The sequence below is a fragment of the Somniosus microcephalus genome, chromosome 1, assembly GCF_052327205.1.
Source record: "Somniosus microcephalus isolate GS21.2 chromosome 1, FLI_Smic_1.0, whole genome shotgun sequence".
NCBI lineage: Eukaryota > Metazoa > Chordata > Chondrichthyes > Squaliformes > Somniosidae > Somniosus > Somniosus microcephalus.
Window position 1 is genome coordinate 101972141 of NC_140987.1, and position 18448 is coordinate 101990588.

At 42.5% G+C, this 18448-nt stretch overlaps 1 protein-coding gene across 1 annotated transcript in view; it reads right to left on the minus strand.

Annotated features, from left to right (window-relative positions):
• fbn2 (fibrillin 2) overlaps positions 1-18448 on the minus strand; it is a 487109-nt gene that overhangs the window by 7972 nt on the left and 460689 nt on the right. Inside the window, exons 59-62 of the mRNA XM_085984430.1 lie at positions 17572-17694; positions 16736-16852; positions 12548-12676; positions 1589-1708 (exon numbers count right to left, since the gene is read on the minus strand). Of these exons, the coding sequence (XP_085840556.1) occupies positions 1589-1708; positions 12548-12676; positions 16736-16852; positions 17572-17694 (489 nt within the window). The remainder of the gene's footprint in view (positions 1-1588; positions 1709-12547; positions 12677-16735; positions 16853-17571; positions 17695-18448) is intronic.

The window sequence follows — 18448 nt, forward strand, 5'->3', positions numbered from 1 at the left end:
TCTTGCCATCTCACGTGGCCTCTCTATTACTATTATCTCAATCATAGATAAGGCTACCTCAGATCACTTCCATTTAATCCTCACCACTCATATCCCCTCTGCAATATTGCCTGTCTACGCCCCTGTCTCATCCCATCTGCTGCCGAATCCCTCATCCATGCTTTCGTAGATTTGGTAGCATGGCACAAAACGACATTAAATCCAATAAGCAGATTATTGGAAGTGGTGTAATTTTAGTCCCTTGGAAATGAATCTCTGTAAGAACAGAGCATAGAAAATGTACAGCTTCTAAATCGCAGGGGAGAAGGTCCATATATGGGAATCATTGTTAGACTGTGCCCTATTGAATGATATTGTATGTGAAGGAATGTTGCTGGCATGGTTGACTAGCCAAACTGTATTATCACAAACAACATGGTAATGCATTACAGCTGAACAGCATTTCCTTGAAGCAGGAATACTTCATATTTAGCTAATTTGTGCCACTATGCTTAGTAAAGTGAAAACAACCATTTGAACTAATTATGATTTAATATGCTGAAAATGTAACAGGCTACTACACATCTGGTACTAGTCTAGCAAATTAAAAAAACTACTTACCAGTTAGATTTCAAACACTCAAAATCATAGAAAATAATTGGGTACAGCAAAGTGATCAACACAAACTCACTTTTCCTGGCCTGTTAGCAGGACCTTTATTACATATGATTTTAATTCAAGTGGGTTTCTCTCCAGGAAAATAGATTGTCTCCAATTGCAGCATAATCCATATTGATTTCTGTATGGACTCTGTTAGCCATCAACTTCCCTCTCCCAACTCCCAGTCATGCAAGCGTATAAAGTCAGAGAGAAACACATCCACCCAGTGCAAAATACCAAACATTTTGCCCGTGGTAGATTCTGCATCTAAAAATTGCTTCTGTCTTCTTCCTTCAGTACACAGAAAAGCTTTCACAAAGGTGGGGGGACTTCATTCCATTGAACTACAAAAATTAACTTGTAAACCAAGTTTTAGGCAAATCAAGAAAAATAAAGAGGAAAAAATGAAGGACTACTATGTAAAGTTTTTTTTTAATTGCATCATTTGAATATTTTTTCTCATTGGTGTAATGAATGGTCAGAAACCTAAGGTCACATATTCTTCCCATTCACCTTAGTTCTAACAGAATAAATGATATAATGGCCCAAGGGATGAGAACAAACTGAGAAATCTCCTATTACAAATGTTCATATTCCTCAATATGGCAAAAGTTGTTAATCCACCCTATGCATTTCTGAAGGAAAGGGCAGAATTCTTATTGATGACCCTCTCAGGCTAAATTTAAAATGATGACAATCATTACTTTTCATCACACTGTAAAACCAGGAAGCCATCTTTATATAATTCTTTAATAAACTATATTGCCCGGTTTAATTTAGTAGAAAAATAAATACATATTTCTTGTTATTTAAATTTTTTAAGTATGTTGAAAGGTTTCTTGTGCTGAGTTAAGTTGTTAATACCTGTAGCTAGATAATAGAAGTACAGACTTGTTGGACCCACAGAAAAAAGTATTACCTCTAGCACTGGCCTCCCTATGTTACTCACCAACACACTGGTTCCACTGATAGTGCTGCATGTAGCCATGAGGACAGCTGCACCTGTAACCTCCCAGCATGTTTTGACAACCATGCTGGCATCTGTGGCTTCCTTCACATTCATTCACATCTGCAACAAGAAGGGGCAATTGAGAACAAAATGAACAGAGTGAAGTTTTCCATAGTTCCCATTTTATTCTCTCCTTTCCTGAAGGTCCTGACTCATTCTGGGGTATGATTCCAAAAGTGCTGGCAGGCCTCCAGTATCTTTCCCAAGTGACCATTTTTCATGTTTGAGTCTAGACACTGAGTGCTGGCTGGTGTATTGCATAAAAGCCAAGTTTGATTTCGTCCTCACCCAACATGCATACTTCTCAGCATAGGTCATTGGATAGTAAGGAAGAGTGGGTACTCTGCCTAAAATTTTCCCCCTTCATAGTCAAACGGTACTGTGGGCAATTGTCACACACCTACAGTCAACTGAGAATAGCTAACCTGCATAGTTTAGGGATCAAACTTAGGACCTTCTTGGTCTGTATAACATAGTGCCGTACCAGGCAGTGCATTTACCCACAAAGCCATCAGGAAAGCTTAGATCCCATGTTTTAATCTGTGATGAGGAAAGGGATGCTTTTGTAATGTTAACACGTACCTGAAGACATCAGTCTTCCTCCTTCCCAACTTCCAATAATGGGCCATAACTTGCTGTCAAAATAACAGTGAGGCTAATGGCGCTCGGCACTATTTATGCGCAAATCCAAAAGTTGATGTCCGAGGTGCACCACTCCACCATTAGCTTCGTGAAAATGACATCTCGCTGCTTGGCTCCCCATAGAAATGCATTGAATGGCATGAAGTTGCTGTATTTGCGCGGTAGAAATAAACTCGCCACAGAAAGTTAAATTGTGTCCCTTTCAGTCTAAGTACCCTTTTAACAACACGATGAGTGCCAATTGTTTTTTTATTATTCATTCACGGGATGTGGGCAGAGCCAGCATTTATTGCCCATACCTAATTGCTGGTGAACCACCTTCTTGACAACTAAGTGACTTGCTAGGTCATTTCAGAGGGTTAGTTAAGAGTCAACCACATTGCTGTGAGTCTGGAATCACATATAGGCCAGACTGGGTAAGGACATAGGTTTCCTTCCCTAAAGGACATTAGGAAACCAGATGGGCTTTTACAACAATCCAGTAGTTTCATTATCACTATTACTGACACTAGCTTTTTATTCCAGATTTATTTAATTAACTGAATTTAAATTTCCCAGCTGCCGTGATGGGATTTGAACTTCCTGTCTCCAGACCTCGGGATTACTACTCCAGTAACATAACCAGTATGCCACCATTCCTGTTACTGCCAGTCAACCTCTCTGGCACTGAAAATGATCTATTACAAGTATGGAGTCTCATTCCTTCAGTTTTTAATTGTTTATGGAGATTATCAAAATGTAAAATTTTAAATGAAAACTTTTTTTAACTTTTCTTTTTTGTCTCTTTTCTTTTCTCTCTCAATCCAATCTTTCTTTCCCTCTCTTTTCTCTTTTTTAAAAATTTGTTCATGGGATGTGGGCGTTGCTGGCAAGGCCAGCATTTATTACCCATCCCTAATTGCCCATGAACCGCTGCAGTCCGTGTGGTGAAGGTACTCCCACAGTGCTGTTAGGGATGGAGTTCCAGGATTTTGACCCAGTGACGATGAAGGAACGGTGATATACTTCTACGTCAGGATGGTGTGTAACTTGGAGGGGAACTTGCAGGTGATGGTGTTCCCATGCGCCTGATGCCCTTGTCCTTCTAGTTGGAAGTGGTTGCGGATTTGGGAGGTGCTGCCGAAGTAGCCTTGGCGAGTTACTGCAGTGCATCTTGTAGATGGTACACACTACAGCCACGGTGCGTCAGTGGTGGAGGGAGTGAATGTTTAAGGTGGTGGATGGGGTGCCAATCAAGCGGGCAGCTTTTTCCTGGATGGTGTCGAGCTCCTTGAGTGTTGTTGGAGCTGCACTCACCCAGGCAAGTGGAGAGTATTCCATCACACTCCTTACTTGTGCCTTGTAGATGGTGGAAAGGCTTTGGGGAGTCAGGAGGTGAGACACTCGCCACAGAATACCCAGCCTCTGACCCACTCTTGTTGCCACAGTATTTATGTGGCTGGTCCAGTTAGGTTTCTGGTCAATGGTGACCCCCAGGATGTTGATTATGGGGGATTCAGCGATGGTAATGCCGTTGAATGTCGGGGGACAGTGGTTAGACTCTCGTTTGTTGGAGATAGTCATTGCCTGGCACTTGTGTGGCGCAAATGTTACTTGCCACTTAGCAGCCCAAGCCTGAATATCATCCAGGTCTTGTTGCATGTGGGCATGGACTGCTTCATTATCTGAGGAGTTGCGAATGGCACTGAACACTGTGCCGCCATCAGCGAACATTCCCACTTCTAAACTTATGATGGCGGGAAGGTCATTGATGAAGCAGCTGAAGCTGGTTGGGCCTAGGACACTGCCCTGAGGAACTCCTGCAGCGATGTTCTGGGGCCTCCAACAACCACAGCCATCTTCCTTTGTGGTAGGTGTGACTCCAGCCAGTGGAGACTTTTTGCCCCTGATTCCCATTGACTTCAGTTTTACTTGGGCTCCTTGATGCCACACTCGGTCAAATGCTGCCTTGATGGCAAGGGCAGTTGCTCTCACCTCCCCTTCTTACTTCTACATTCCCAGTTTTATATTTGTGTCCCCTGCTATTTAATCTTTTCATCTTAGTGAACATTTTACCTGGATCAACTTTGTCAATTCCCTTCATAACCTTGCAAACTTCAACTAGTTCACCTGGACATCTCTTTTCCAAAGATAATAGCTCAACTTCCTTGTAACTTACAATCTTGATGAACACCTTATACAGCATGCTGATGCTCGTGCCTGAAACTGAACCAGCCCTTTTTTTCTGTACATCTACTAATCTAATGCCGAATTTGGCAAATTAACAATTGGGAACAAAATGGAACCATACCTATATAAAAATGACCTAATAAATGACTGACCAAGCAAAAACAGAAAATGCTGTTTATACCGAACTGTTGACTTGTCTTTTTCCTTTATAAATACTAACTGATCTGCTGTGTATTTACTAAATTTTCTATTTTTGTTTCAGATTTCCAATATTTTCAGCTTTAAAAAAAAATAATAGCTAACAATACTTTCAAACATGTCGCAATTTTAACTGCCAGCAAGTTTCAGGAACTATAGGGGCTCTGTAATGATCAGTCATTTTCAGCATCGAGTCACGGTCAAAGTTACTGAGGAGAACTGTTAAAACTCAGACATTTTATTGTTTTGGAATATATGGTTTAAAGTTAAGTACAGTGTTTGTCAGCTGACTCATTCTTGCTTCTGCAATTTTATTCCTTAATGAGCATGAATTAGAAGTTTGAAGCCTGAGCTATATGGTTTGTTAGCATAGTGTTTCTGCCAGTTCAGAGAGATCTGAAGCATGCAGTGAGTAGATCATAATATTTCCAATGCATATTGAAAAGTGGAAGGATATGGCAAGATTACCCTAGTTAATTCACGCATAAGGTCAAGTTATGGTTCATAAGAAGCATGTGATTACCAATGGGTTAATTGTGAAAAGTCACTTCTACTGATCGCTACCCAGTGATCCAATTGGAAGGGAACTTGTGGTTGTTGGGGATGCAATTGGACTCAGCTGTGATGTCTTCTTCCGTGAAATAGACTACTGATGCTCACTGTCTAGGCTCACACATGAGGGATAGCCACTGTGTGAGGAACTGGAGTCGGAGCGATCATAATATGATAGAATTCTTCATTAAGATGGAGAGTGAAATAGTTGACTCAGAGGCTAGGGTCCTGAATTTAAATAAAGGAGACTACGATGGTATGAGGTGCGAGTTGGGTAGGGTTGATTGGGGAATGTCACTCAAAGGGTTGACGGTGGATGGGCAATTCAAATTCAAATTCAAAGATTGCATGGATGAACTACAGAATTTGTTCATCCCAGTTAAAATAAAACAAAAAAGGTGACTCAACCGTGGCTAACAAGGGAAATTAGGGATAGCATAAGATCCAAGGAGAGGACATATAAATTGGCCAGAAAAAGCAGTAAACCTGAGGATTGGGAGCAGTTTAGGATCCAACAAAGGAGGACAAAGGGGGGGAAAATAGAGTATGAGAGTAAGCTTTCAGGGAACATAAAAAATGACTGTAAAAGCTTTTATAGATATGTGAAGAGAAAAAGATTGGTGAAGTCAAACGTAGGTCCCTTGCAGTCAGAATCAGGGGAATTTATAAAGGGGAACAAAGAAATGGCAGACCAATTAAATACATACTTTGGTTCTGTCTTCACAAAGGAGGACACAAATAACCTCCCAAAGATGTCGGGAACATAGGGTCTAATGAAAGGGAGGAACTGATAGAAATCAGTACTTGTAGGGAAATGTTTTAAGGGAAATTGATGGGTTTGAGGGCCGATAAATCCCCAGGGCCTGATAATCTACATCCTAGGGTACTTAAGGAAGTGGCCCTGGAGATAGTAGATGCATTGCTGGTCATCTTCCAAAATTCGATAGACTCTGGAACAGTACCCATGGATTGGCAGGTAGCTAATGCTACCCCACTGTTCAAAAAGGGTGGTAGAGAGAAAACTGGGAATAACAGACCGGTAAGCCTGACATTGGTAGTGGGGAAAATGCTAGAGTCCATTATAAAAGATGTAATAGCAGAACACTTGGAAAAAAGTGACCGGTTCGGACAAAGGCAACATGGATTTACAAAAGATAAATCTAATCTACTGGAATTTTTTGAAGATGTAACTGGTAAAATAGATAAGGGAGAACCAGTGGATGTGGTGTATTTGGATTTTCAAAAGGCTTTCGATAAGGTCCCGCATAAGAGGTTAGCGTGTAAAATTAAGGCACATGGGATTGGGGGCAAGGTATTGACTTGGATAGAGAACTGGTTGGCAGACAGAAAGCAAAGAGTTGGAATAAGAACATAAGAAATAGGAGCAGGAGTAGGCCAATCGGCCCCTCGAGCCTGCTCCGCCATTCAATAAGATCATGGCTGATCTGATCCGAACCGCCAATCCACTATCACATAACCATCTCCTGAATCTAACAGAATTAGACACACGAAATAGGAGCAGGATCAGGCTACACGGCCCCTGGGCCCGCTCCGCTACCCACAGGGCCATGACCGATCCGAACCTAGACTCATGTCCAAATTCCTGCCCGCTCCCCGTAACCTTTAATTCCCTTTACTTCTAGGAAACTGTCTATTTCTGTTTTAAATTTATGTAATGATGTAGCTTCTACAGCTTTTTGGGGCAGCATATTCCATGGACCTACCACCCTCTGAGTGAAGTAGTTCCTCCTCATCTCAGTTTTGAAAGAGCAGCCCCTTATTCTAAGACTATGCCCCCTAGTTCTAGTTTCACCCATCATCGGGAACATCTTCCCCGCATCCACCCGATCCAACCCCTTCACAATCTTATATGTTTCAATAAGATCGCCTCTCATTCTTCTGAACTCCAATGAGTAGAGTCCCAATCTACTCAACCTCTCCTCATATGTCCATCCCCTCATCCCCGGGATTAACCGAGTGAACCTTCTTTGTACTGACTCGAGAGCAAGTATGTCCTTTCTTAAGTATGGACACCAAAACTGTACGCAGTATTCCAGGTGCGGTCTCACCAATACCTTGTACAACTGAAGCAATACCTCCCTATTTTTATATTCTATCCCCCTAGCAATGAAAGCCAACATTCCATTGGCCTTCTTGATCACTTGCTGCACCTGTATACTAACCTTTTGAGTTTCGTGCACCAGGACCCCCAGATCCATTTGTACTTCAGTACTTTCCAGTTTCTTGCCATTAAGATAATAACTTGCTCTACGATTTTTCCTGCCAAAGTACATAACCTCACACTTTCCAGTATTGTATTCCATCTGCCAAATCTCTGCCCACTTACTTAGCCTGTCTATGTCCCCTTGCAGGTTTTTTATGTCTTCCTCACTCACTACTTTCCCTCCCATCTTAGTATCATCTGCAAACTTTGATATGTTACACTCGGTCCCCTCCTCCAAATCGTTAATATAGATTGTAAAGAGTTGGGGACCCAGCACTGACCCCTGTGGAACACCACTAGTTACTGATTGCCAGTCTGAGAATGAACCATTTATCCCAACTCTCTGCCTTCTGTTAGATAGCCAATCCTCTATCCACGCCAGAATATTACCCCCAATCCCGTGATTTTTTATCTTAAGCAATAACCTTTTGTGTGGCACCTTGTCAAATGCCTTTTGGAAGTCTAAATACACTACGTCCACTGGTTCCCCTTTATCCACCCTATACGTTACTTCCTCAAAGAACTCCAGCAAATTTGTCAAACATGACTTCCCCTTCATAAAACCATGCTGACTTTGTCCTATTAAATTATGATTATCTAAATGTCCTGTTACTGTCTCCTTAATAATGGACTCCAAAATTTTACCTACCACAGATGTTAGGCTAACCGGTCTATAGTTTCCAGCCTTCTGTCTACTGCCCTTTTTAAATAAGGGTGTTACATTAGCAGTTTTCCAGTCTGCCGGGACCTTTGCCGAGTCCAGGGAGTTTTGGAAAATTATTACCAATGCATCCACAATCCCTACCGCCACTTCCCTCAAGACCCTAGGGTGTAAGCCATCAAGTCCAGGTGATTTATCCGCCTTGAGTCCCATTATTTTACCGAGTACCACTTCCTTAGTGATTTTGATCGTGTTTAGCTCCTCCCCCCTTTAGCCCCCTGTTTGTCCAGTGTTGGGATATTCTTAGTGTCTTCTACTGTAAAGACTGATGTAAAATATTCATTCAGTGTTTTTGCCATCTCCATATTTCCCACCATTAATTTCCCGGTCTCATCCTCTAAGGGACCAACATTTACTTTAGCCACCCTTTTTCTTTTTATACAACTATAAAAACTCTATCTGTTTTTATATTTTTTGCTAATTTACTTTCATAATCTATCTTCTCTTTCTTAATCAATCTTTTTCTTATTTTTTGCTGTCTTTTAAAGTTTTCCCAATCCTCTATCCTCCCACTAGATTTGGCTACCTTATATGCCCTTGTTTTTAGTCGAATACTATCCTTAATTTCTTTACTCAGCCACGGATGGCTGTCTTTTCTTTTACACCCTTTTCTTCTCAGTGGAATATATTTTTTTTGGAAGTTGTAAAATAACTCCTTAAATGTACACCACTGATCATGTATCGTCTTACCCTTTAATCTATTTTCCCAATCCACTCTATAAGTGGCTCTTTTTCCGAGTGGCGGACAGTAACTAGTTGGGTACCGCAGGGATCGGTCCTTGGACCCCAGCTATTCACAATATATATTAATGATCTGGATGAGGGAACTAGATGTAATATCTCCAAGTTTGCAGACGACACAAAGCTGGGTGGGCGTGTGTGCTGTGAGGAGGATGCCGAGAAATTCCAGTATGATTTGGACAGGTTGGGTGATTGGGCAGATGCATGGCAGATGCAATATAATGTGGATAAATGCGAGGTTATCCACTTTGGTGTCAAAAACAGGAAGGCAGATTATTATCTGAATGGCAATAGATTGGGAGAAGGGGAAGTGCAACGAGACCTGGGCGTCCTTGTGCACCAGTCACTGAAAGTAAAGATGCAGGTGCAGCAGGCGGTTAAGAAGGCAAATGGTATGTTGGCCTTCGTAGCGAGAGGGTTTGAGTACAGGAACAAGGATGTCTTGCTGCAGTTGTACAGGGCCTTGGTGAGACCACATCTTGAGTATTGTGTGCAGTTTTGGTCACCTTATCTGAGGAAGGATGTTCTTGCCATGGAAGGAGTGCAGCGAAGATTCACCAGGCTGATACCTGGGATGGCAGGAATGACGTATGAGGAGAGATTGGGTCGATTGGGCTTGTACTCGCTGGAGTTCAGAAGAATGAGAGGGAATCTCATCGAAACTTATAAAATTCTAACAGGACTAGACAGACTAGATGCGGGAAGGATGTTCCCGATGGTCGGGGAGTCCAGAACCAGGGGTCACAGTCTAAGGATAAGGGGTAAGCCATTTAGGACAGAGATGAGGAGGAATTTCTTCACCCAGAGAGTGGTGAACCTGTGGAATTCTCTGCCAAAGAAGGCAGTAGAGGCCAATCCATTAAATATATTCAAGAAGGAGTTGGATATATTTCTTAAGGCTAAAGGGATCAAGGGATATGGAGAGAAGGCAGGAACAGGGTACTGAATTTGGATGATCAGCCATGATCTTATTGAATGGCGGAGCAGGCTCGAGGGGCCGAATGGCCTACTCCTGCTCCTATCTTCTATGTTTCTATGTTTTTATGGAGGGGTGACCAATGCTTTTGGAACTGTACAACAACAATGGTGGTAATTTTCACCTTCGCCGCTTGGGTGGTAAACTGGCAGAGCGGATTGCCAGCCCGTTATGGAACCCATCCAAAATCAATGGAAATGAAAATTGGGCAAGTTCTATAAACAGGCAGCAGTCTGCTCTGCCAGTTTACTTCCAGGTGAAAATTGCCCCCATATATTTGGGTGATGGGTGAGAAGAAAATTGGAGGGAGAAGAAAGAGTAAAAAAGTACTATATTTTAGATATGCATTTGATGCATGATTCACTGCAATCAAATCAATACAGATAAGAATTTTGAAACCAGTCCCTTGCTAGCTAATATTTTCTCATCACATCCTAACATTCAGGCTTGGCTGTGATACGCCTACTTCTTCACATAATCAATTAACTTGTCAACACTCACTGCTCAGACTCACACATAAAATATGTTCACTTGGGCAAGATATCAGAGAGCTAGTAGCTCCTATGGAATTGTACCCAGATGGATAAAAATTGCCTGAGCCTGAGAGAGGGACATTGATGAGATCTTTCTAAGCATGGGTTTGTAGTCCCATGTCCCTTCCAACACATGTCAGGGACACACTGAAATCAGTGCCAAATGATCCTAATTTCAATTTATTCAATCTATTCAATTAAAATGTATTGCTTCATTAATTATGAGAATGGTTGCCCCAGGAAACAGGGAAGAGTTAGAATCACCTGGAGCCAAGAAAAACTATTTCCATTATTATAATTTATGTTTGAGCTGAATTATGCTTTTGGACACTATTGCTCCTTTATTTTCAGCATAATTATCAAATCGGTTTCAGCTATGTATCGTTTTCTAGAACTTTCTGAGCTGAGTGTTCGGTGAAGTACTGGTTATAAAATAGCTACTAAAAGAGTGAAATTCACTCCTTGGGGCTGTCAGTCAAATCAAGACTTTTGAAGACTTTTCTCTAATGTATGACCAGTCTTTGTTATAATTCAAGAGAAAATCTAAAAAGAAATTAAGAGTTAAACTGTCTTTAAGGATAATAATGTAACTGAACCTGAAGTAGGTAGGCCAAAGACAGCTGCAAACTGGCACTAAAAGTTTATGTTAAAGTTTTGATATCAGAATGGCAGAAAATTTTAAGGATTTCCAGAAACTGCTTTTGTGAAACACTTCATAAGCCTGTAAATAGAAAACTGGTGTAATATAAAATTAACATTCAGAAATTATTCAATAGTGTAGACGTGGGCACCAGTGCACACTGAAAATCACCAAATATTATAGGTAAGAGATGGACAACATAACTTTTTTTTGATGCAAGAGATCACATGATTTTGCAGAATTCCTTAATATGAAAAAAAATTACAGTAGGCGTTGCTTGAGTTGGTGCTTGTGAGGCTATTTCTTTAAAAAAATATTGGGCCAAAAAATCGTGGCCAATCTGGTGTACTGTCGTAACTCGGGCGGGATTTTGATGGAAAGGTTGCAAATTAGGCCAGGACCCAGTTAAACTGGATCCCAGTCTTGCCTGGGAGCTTCCTGTAGGGGCTGTTGGAGGCGGAGCATCCGCCTGCCTCAAATAAGGCCATCGAGGCACGACGGGGCATGGCCGGCGATTGCGACTCCCTTTGTTGGGAGATCCCACTTTTGTGGTGCTCAGAGGGATTGGTGGTGTTATGGCAGGTGTACCGACAACCAAAGGTTGAGAATGAACCCCATGGGAGTGCAGCAGGCCATTAATGCCGTTGGAGTTTCCAAATGGTCTTGTGCGGGCTGGAGCCTCCGCCCACCACAAACAAGAGCATTGACATAGGAGGGGGGCTGCTAGGGGGAGGGTGACCCAGGCCAGGGGTTCCTGCATCCCCAGCATGATGAAGAATCATCGATCCGGTATGCCGAGTGAGCCCAGGTGTACCAGCCTGCTGAATGATGAATGTTAGGCCCACCTGGGGGTCCTGGCTGGGATTCTGGGTGATTTGGCCTGTGAGAGCAGTATTGCTTTCTTTCCTGGGTTGGAGGATAGGAGTTCCCCTAGTTACCAGTTGACTCCGTCAAGGTTCTCAGGCTCCTTTGGCAATCCAATATACACCCCCAGCGAGTGTGGGTGCCTGCCCAAGCTATTTAAAATTAAATTATGCCAAGATGTCGGCCCTACTGGTTTTCCAACGCTACATATTTTCCTCTTTATTTTGAAATAATTGCAGTTTGCATTCCTTAATCCAGGAGCTCCTGCTCTCCACATCCTGTCTTTGCATTTGTTGGGAGTGACAGATTTGACAGTGGTCCTATAGTAACTATCAGTGTACCGTGCACTGGCCAGACCAAGCAGCAGATGGGCGTGAAAGTGCAGCTACACTGCTGCCAATAAAATGCAAAATAGGAATTATTGGTTAACATCCCATCATGCGTAGGAACATATCGTGGTGGGTGGGGGGGGGTTCTCAGTCAAACTAAATTATACTCAATTTGGTTTCAGTGCAGCCCTCACTCTGGTACACTGTTGTGGTTTCAGACACTGTGATAAGATACTTAACAGGATAATTTAAGGCATTACATACAAACTGCCATAAGTATGTTGAAAAAGTCAGGCCTGAAGGTCCATACCATCACAGTTTAAGCCAGTGCTATCAAGGGAAAATCCTCGCTGACATTCACAGCTGAAACTTCCAGGTGAGTTCTGACAAAGCCCCTTTGATCCACACAGCGAAAGCTGTGACGCACACTCATTGTTATCTAAAAAAAAGAAAAGTAGATGCAAGTTACCCAGGGGCTGGTTGAAAGCCCAGTGATGGCGGCTCAGAGTCACATGTATATATATAATAGTATTTGTACAGTTAGAAATCTCACCCTTCAATAACTTAAAACAGTGCCAGGATTATGCTGAAAAAGTGACTTGCTGTTTGCACAACACATGTCAGAAGATTTAATTGTTGTGAAACAAGATGGATATCTTTTCAAGTTTCCCTAATAGAATTGCCAAATCTTCAGTTGCTCTAGCCCAGTAGGCACTAATAAATCCTAAGTACAGTACAGCACATCTGCCTGGGAACCAGACTTAATGCAATTAAGTAATCTTGACTTAAATTAATGGGGGTTAGTCTCATCACAAATCCTTTTAACTTTATTGTTTTCGCAATTCCACAAGAATGAAATGGAAAGGCAACAGGCAAAAGTAGAAATCCTAAATAATGTGGGTTTTTCTTTTACAATTTCCCTGAATAATATCAGATCATTCTGCCTCATTAGAGAAATCAATTACATTCTGACCAAAACTAGTCCCGAGGGGCCTACATTCCTGTCTGCACTAACTTAATGAAAAATAGACATAAAAATGCCTTTTTTTAGAATTGAAGGACAAACCTTCCCACGCTGCTGGGGCTGCTAAATTCAATGCGGCAAACCTAGCGCTGATCCATCTCCTGGTTTCACCCTGACTGTGCCATGTGCTGACTGGGAGATGGCGAGAACAGGAGACCAGCACTGAGAGTAGGCGCCTTCTACAGCATTTGTGTTGGGCCGAGTTGGCCCAGTTTACGTGTAACAAATGCAGGAAGCCTATTGCAGCAAAGAAAACTATCAAATTACCATAGTGCACCCAGCTAATCTTGATTGTTCTTTGTGCTGACTGGAAGGCAAAGAAAGGAAAGCAGGAGATTGGCACTGGAGAGGCCAGGAAACATAGAAGAGTGGAACCAGGCCAGAAGTCAAAGTCCCATAAACTGGATGATCACACTGACAAGCATCAGGCCAGGAATACATATCATACTATATTGAAGCCCCCCTTGAACTTTGATATATCAAGGATTCATGTGTTAACTGGTTTGCATGCTGAGACCAATGTTGGAGAGTCCAGAATAGATAGTGGAATGTACAACTGGGGTGGCAGCAGGTGACCACACCATTAAGATAGAATGGCATGAGTTGGATCATTGAGTGAATCGGAAAGCAAAATCGGAGCAGGAGCGGAAATTTTAACATGTCAAAGTACTCCCTCTGACACCAGTGTACATAGTAATACTTGCAGCATTAAACTATTGGGCCAGAAATTCGCGGCCAAAGGCGTGAGTGCGCTCGGGGTACTCACGCATCTGGCCATTGGAAATGCCGGCGTTCAGCATGAACAGCGCATGCGGGGAACGCCGGCATTTCCAGACCTCGAGCGCGTGCGACTGCACAGGCAGCGCTTGCGCAGTGAACTTCGTAGATTTCATTCATGAAATCCGTGAGGGTAAGTCCTCAGAAGTTACACTTGAAAAAAGCAAGTGTAAAGTGGTTCATTGGCTGCGGAGGAAGAAACATTTTATCGTGGAGCTTCTGAAATGCAATATTTTTGTTTGGGAAAGGGAGGGAAGTTATTTTAAGAAATTTTAAGTAAGTTTTAAAGTTAAATTTTTTTTTATTTTTTTAAAAAGGGTTTTCAGAACGGTAGGTAGAAGGAGCAATTGTGGCTGTGTGAATGGAATGTGAGAATGAGTTATGTATGTATGTCCACATATATTCCTTTACGTATATGTATGTATGTTTTATATTCCTTTACTAATGTGTATGAATGTATGTTTTTAATTATGATTTTCCAATAAGTTACTTTCTCTGAAAGTCATAATTAAATAATACATTCATACACATAAGTAAAGGAATATATACATAACACGCAAAGGAATATATACAGACATACATACTTTCAGAAGCTCCACGATAATAAAGATCTTCCTCCGCAGCCTCTGGAGCAACTGTACCCATGCTTTTTTCATGTGTAAGTTGTAATGACTTGACCTCACTGAAAGCATTAATGAAAGCGGCGAATTATACTGCGCACGCGCTGCCTGTGCAGTCGCACGTGTTCTGCCTCTGAACCCCTTCGTTCAGAGGACAGGAAATGCCGGTTTTCCCCACATGCACTGTGCATGCTGAAAACCGGCATTTCATCCGGCCAGATGCGTAAGTACCCCGACCGTACTCGCGCATTTGGAAGGGAATTACTGGGCCAACATTTTACATGTCAATAAAATGAAAAATTTAACAATTGCACGACTTGCCCCCTCGCATCTGCGACTGAGGGTCCAAGGAGGTGCATTGCGCAAGAGGTCATCATCGTACGTATCCTCACACTGTTCCCTTTGGGGAACTGTATGAAGTGGTGGAAGGATTTATGGCCGTGATTAACGCTCATTCCGTGACCGTAACCATCTTTGAACCAGCCATTAGGGTGGTTAGTCCTATGGCGGGAGGGTTTTACGGGCTCCCACAACCCATCTGAGGGGGGGGGGCCACCAACACCCACGGACGCAAGTATCCCGCTGGATGTCCACCCAGAATTTAAAGTTGGAGCTCCGACTCCACTTGCCGGGACTGTCTGGAGTGGGGTTCAAAACCCTACTCCTTCTGGCCCAGCGGCGGGGATGCTTACTGCTACGCAAAAGGCCCACTCCGCACAAAAGGTGACACCCATACGTTTCCTGTGCCTTTTCCCTCCCCGTGACTGGAGCCCTATGCTGCCATTTCACGTTGCTAATCGGATTGGGCCTTTGTCATAGCGGTAGGATCCCCGCCGCTGGGCCAGATTAGGGTAGGGTTTCGAACCCTGCTCCAGACAGTCCCGGCAAGTGGAGTCGGAGCTCCGGCTCTAAATTCTGGGTTGACATCCAGTGGGATATTTGCGTCCGTGGGTGTGGGTGGCCCCCCCTCCTTGTATAGCTTGTGGGAGCCCGTAAAACCCTCCCGCCATAGGACTAACCGCCCTAATGGCTGGTTCAAAGATGGTTACGGTCACGGAATGAGCGTTAATCATGGCCATAAATCCTTCCACCACTTCATACAGTTCCCCAAAGGGAACAGTGTGAAGACACGTATGACGACGACATTGCTAAATAAATAAATGGAATTAAAAAAATTCTTTTAGGGCTTTTAAAAGTCTTTAAATTGCTTTAATTCTCTTTAAAACTACTTCAGATTACTCAAAATAATGTAAACATTTTAAAAAGTTTATAAAAGTTACCAAAATCTTCAAAAAACTTCCAAAAACCTATTTAAACTGCTGCTTTGCATGTAAAAATGCTTAGCAGCTTGACAGAAACACTGGGGGCGTGTCCAGTGAAACTGAGACCTCAAGGGGCGTGTCTCACTTGCACTGCACGCTCCTGGCTTCGCGCTGGCTGCACTCCTGGGCGGCGTGACGTCATACGCTGCCCGGGATTCTTCTTCTGGAAACACCAATTCCAGGCGTCCCTGGAGCTGATCGGCAGTAGCGCGGGGTAAGTGCAGAAACGGGGCTGCAAGCCCCGTTCACCAATTTCTGGCCCATTATTTTTACATAATCAGCAGGTCGGGCAGCATCTGAGGGACCTACTTTGCACTGCCTCCAGCACTTGAATATTTCCTCTGTGTCTCAGTAACCAGAAATGGACAAAGTATTCAAAGTGTGGTCCGATCAGAGCACTATAAATTGTGGCATGACTGAGTCACGTGGTTAGCAGCTTGACTCCTGAAGAGTTGGGTCACAGGGGTAACAGCGTGATTCCCAAAGTGTCAGGTCACATGGTTAGCAGCATTCCTGAGGCATCTTTTTTCTCAATCTGTTTTTTTTTTGTCTTCTTTTATCTATGGGCAAAGCCACAACAGTTCAACTAATATAAAATAAAAAAAGCATGAAATGTGCTATCTGAAAGACACAAATCTTTGCTATATTCACAGCATAACATAAAAATTACTCCTCCAGCCATAAGACACACACTGAAAAAGTCCCAGGTGCAATAATGCAAACAAGATCTTTGTATGGGTGTAGATTATTCCTACCAATGCAGGCAGTGTGATGCTGTGTGAATCCAGGTGGACACTTGCATGTAAATCCTCCAATAGTGTTGACACACAGGAACTGACAGTTGTGCTGTTTTGTAGAACATTCATCAAGATCTGAGATTAAAAAAAAGTGAAGCAAGTAATTAGATAAGATAGTCCAAGTCAATTAAAGGCATTTTTTATACCAACTGCTAAATGTGAATCTAAACACGGTATACATTTCGTCTATAAAGAGGATCTAAGTGGCTGCAGACTGTTGAATACCAGAGCTGTCTGAACTTTGAGCAAATCTGGGTGTGAGATTTTCAGCCACACATATCCAAGACATCACCTCATGCGAACAAGATCCTAGACCAGGATGTGCTCCAAAGGGATCCCGATGGCTGACATCACTGGACTGGGCTTGTGTCTTAGGTTCACACATCAAAACGAGGGTTGGACTACATGACTCCATGGAGGGCTGCTTAAAATTTGATTACTTGTACAAATCTCAGTTTAACATTCACAGTGCTTTCCCCTGAAGTTGCCTACTAAAAATGTAAGAATTTCAAATCAAGCTATTCGTTTTTCTGCATTAAATTTTTGAACCTTTTTTTTCTTTTTACCTCTCTCTAGCCATCCCCTCCACTGCAGCACACTCCATTCTCACTCATACTGAGAGCAGTCTCAGGCTAACAACCTTTGGCTAAGCTGAGACAGGCTCGTGTAGATGGATCCACTACCTACATTTGATCAAATAGCATGTGAGATAGCAATGCAATGTGCTAACAGACTGTGCATAATTCAATGCATACTGAAAACCTCCAAGTACATTTAAAATTTCCTTTACTAACCTCTGCATGTCTTTCCATCCTCCTGCAGGAGGTAGCCTCTTGGACATGAGCAGTGGTAGCTCCCTTCTGTGTTCTTACAGATAAAGTTGCATGGTTTTGGAGACTGAGCGCATTCATCAAGGTCTGTTTATGTAATGACAAGGAGAACAGTAAAATAGGAATCTGTGACAATTCTTAATAGACTTGAGTTATCCACAAATACTATAAATATTCAGGCCTGAATTTTCTATTCAGTGCTATTTTAATGCCAGTGGTAATTTATTTAATTTAAATGAGTTAGCACTGGTAAAGAAAGAAGACTTTCATTTATATAGCGCCTTGCATGACCACCGGACGTCCCAAGGCACTTTACAGCCAATGAAATACTTTTGAAGTGGAGTCACTGATGTAATGTGGGAAACGCGGCAGCCAATTTGCGCTCAGTAAAATTCCACAAACAGCAATGTGATAATGACCAGTTAATCTGTTTTTGTTATGTTGACTGAGGGATAAATATTGACCAGAACACTGGGGATAACTCCCCTGCTCTTCTTCAAAAAAATAGTGCCATGGGATCTTTTACGTCCACCTCATCCGAAAGACGTTAAAATAATGACAGTCAAAAAATCCATGCTCTTGTGTACAAAGTCAGATATTATTTACAAAAGCTATATTCTCAAAAAGACTTGGAATTGTGTGTGTGATACAGTAGTATCCACTTGTAATAGTTCACAAACTGTCGTGATTGACTTTAATATGTTGCTGCACTGAACCGCCACTGCTCCGACATGGACTTACTCCTTGGTTCCTGCTCGCTCTGCTCTACCATCAGTGGATGTTCTTTTATTCATTGTGTCCCTGCCCTCTAGAACTCCCTCCCTAAACACAGTTGCCTTAT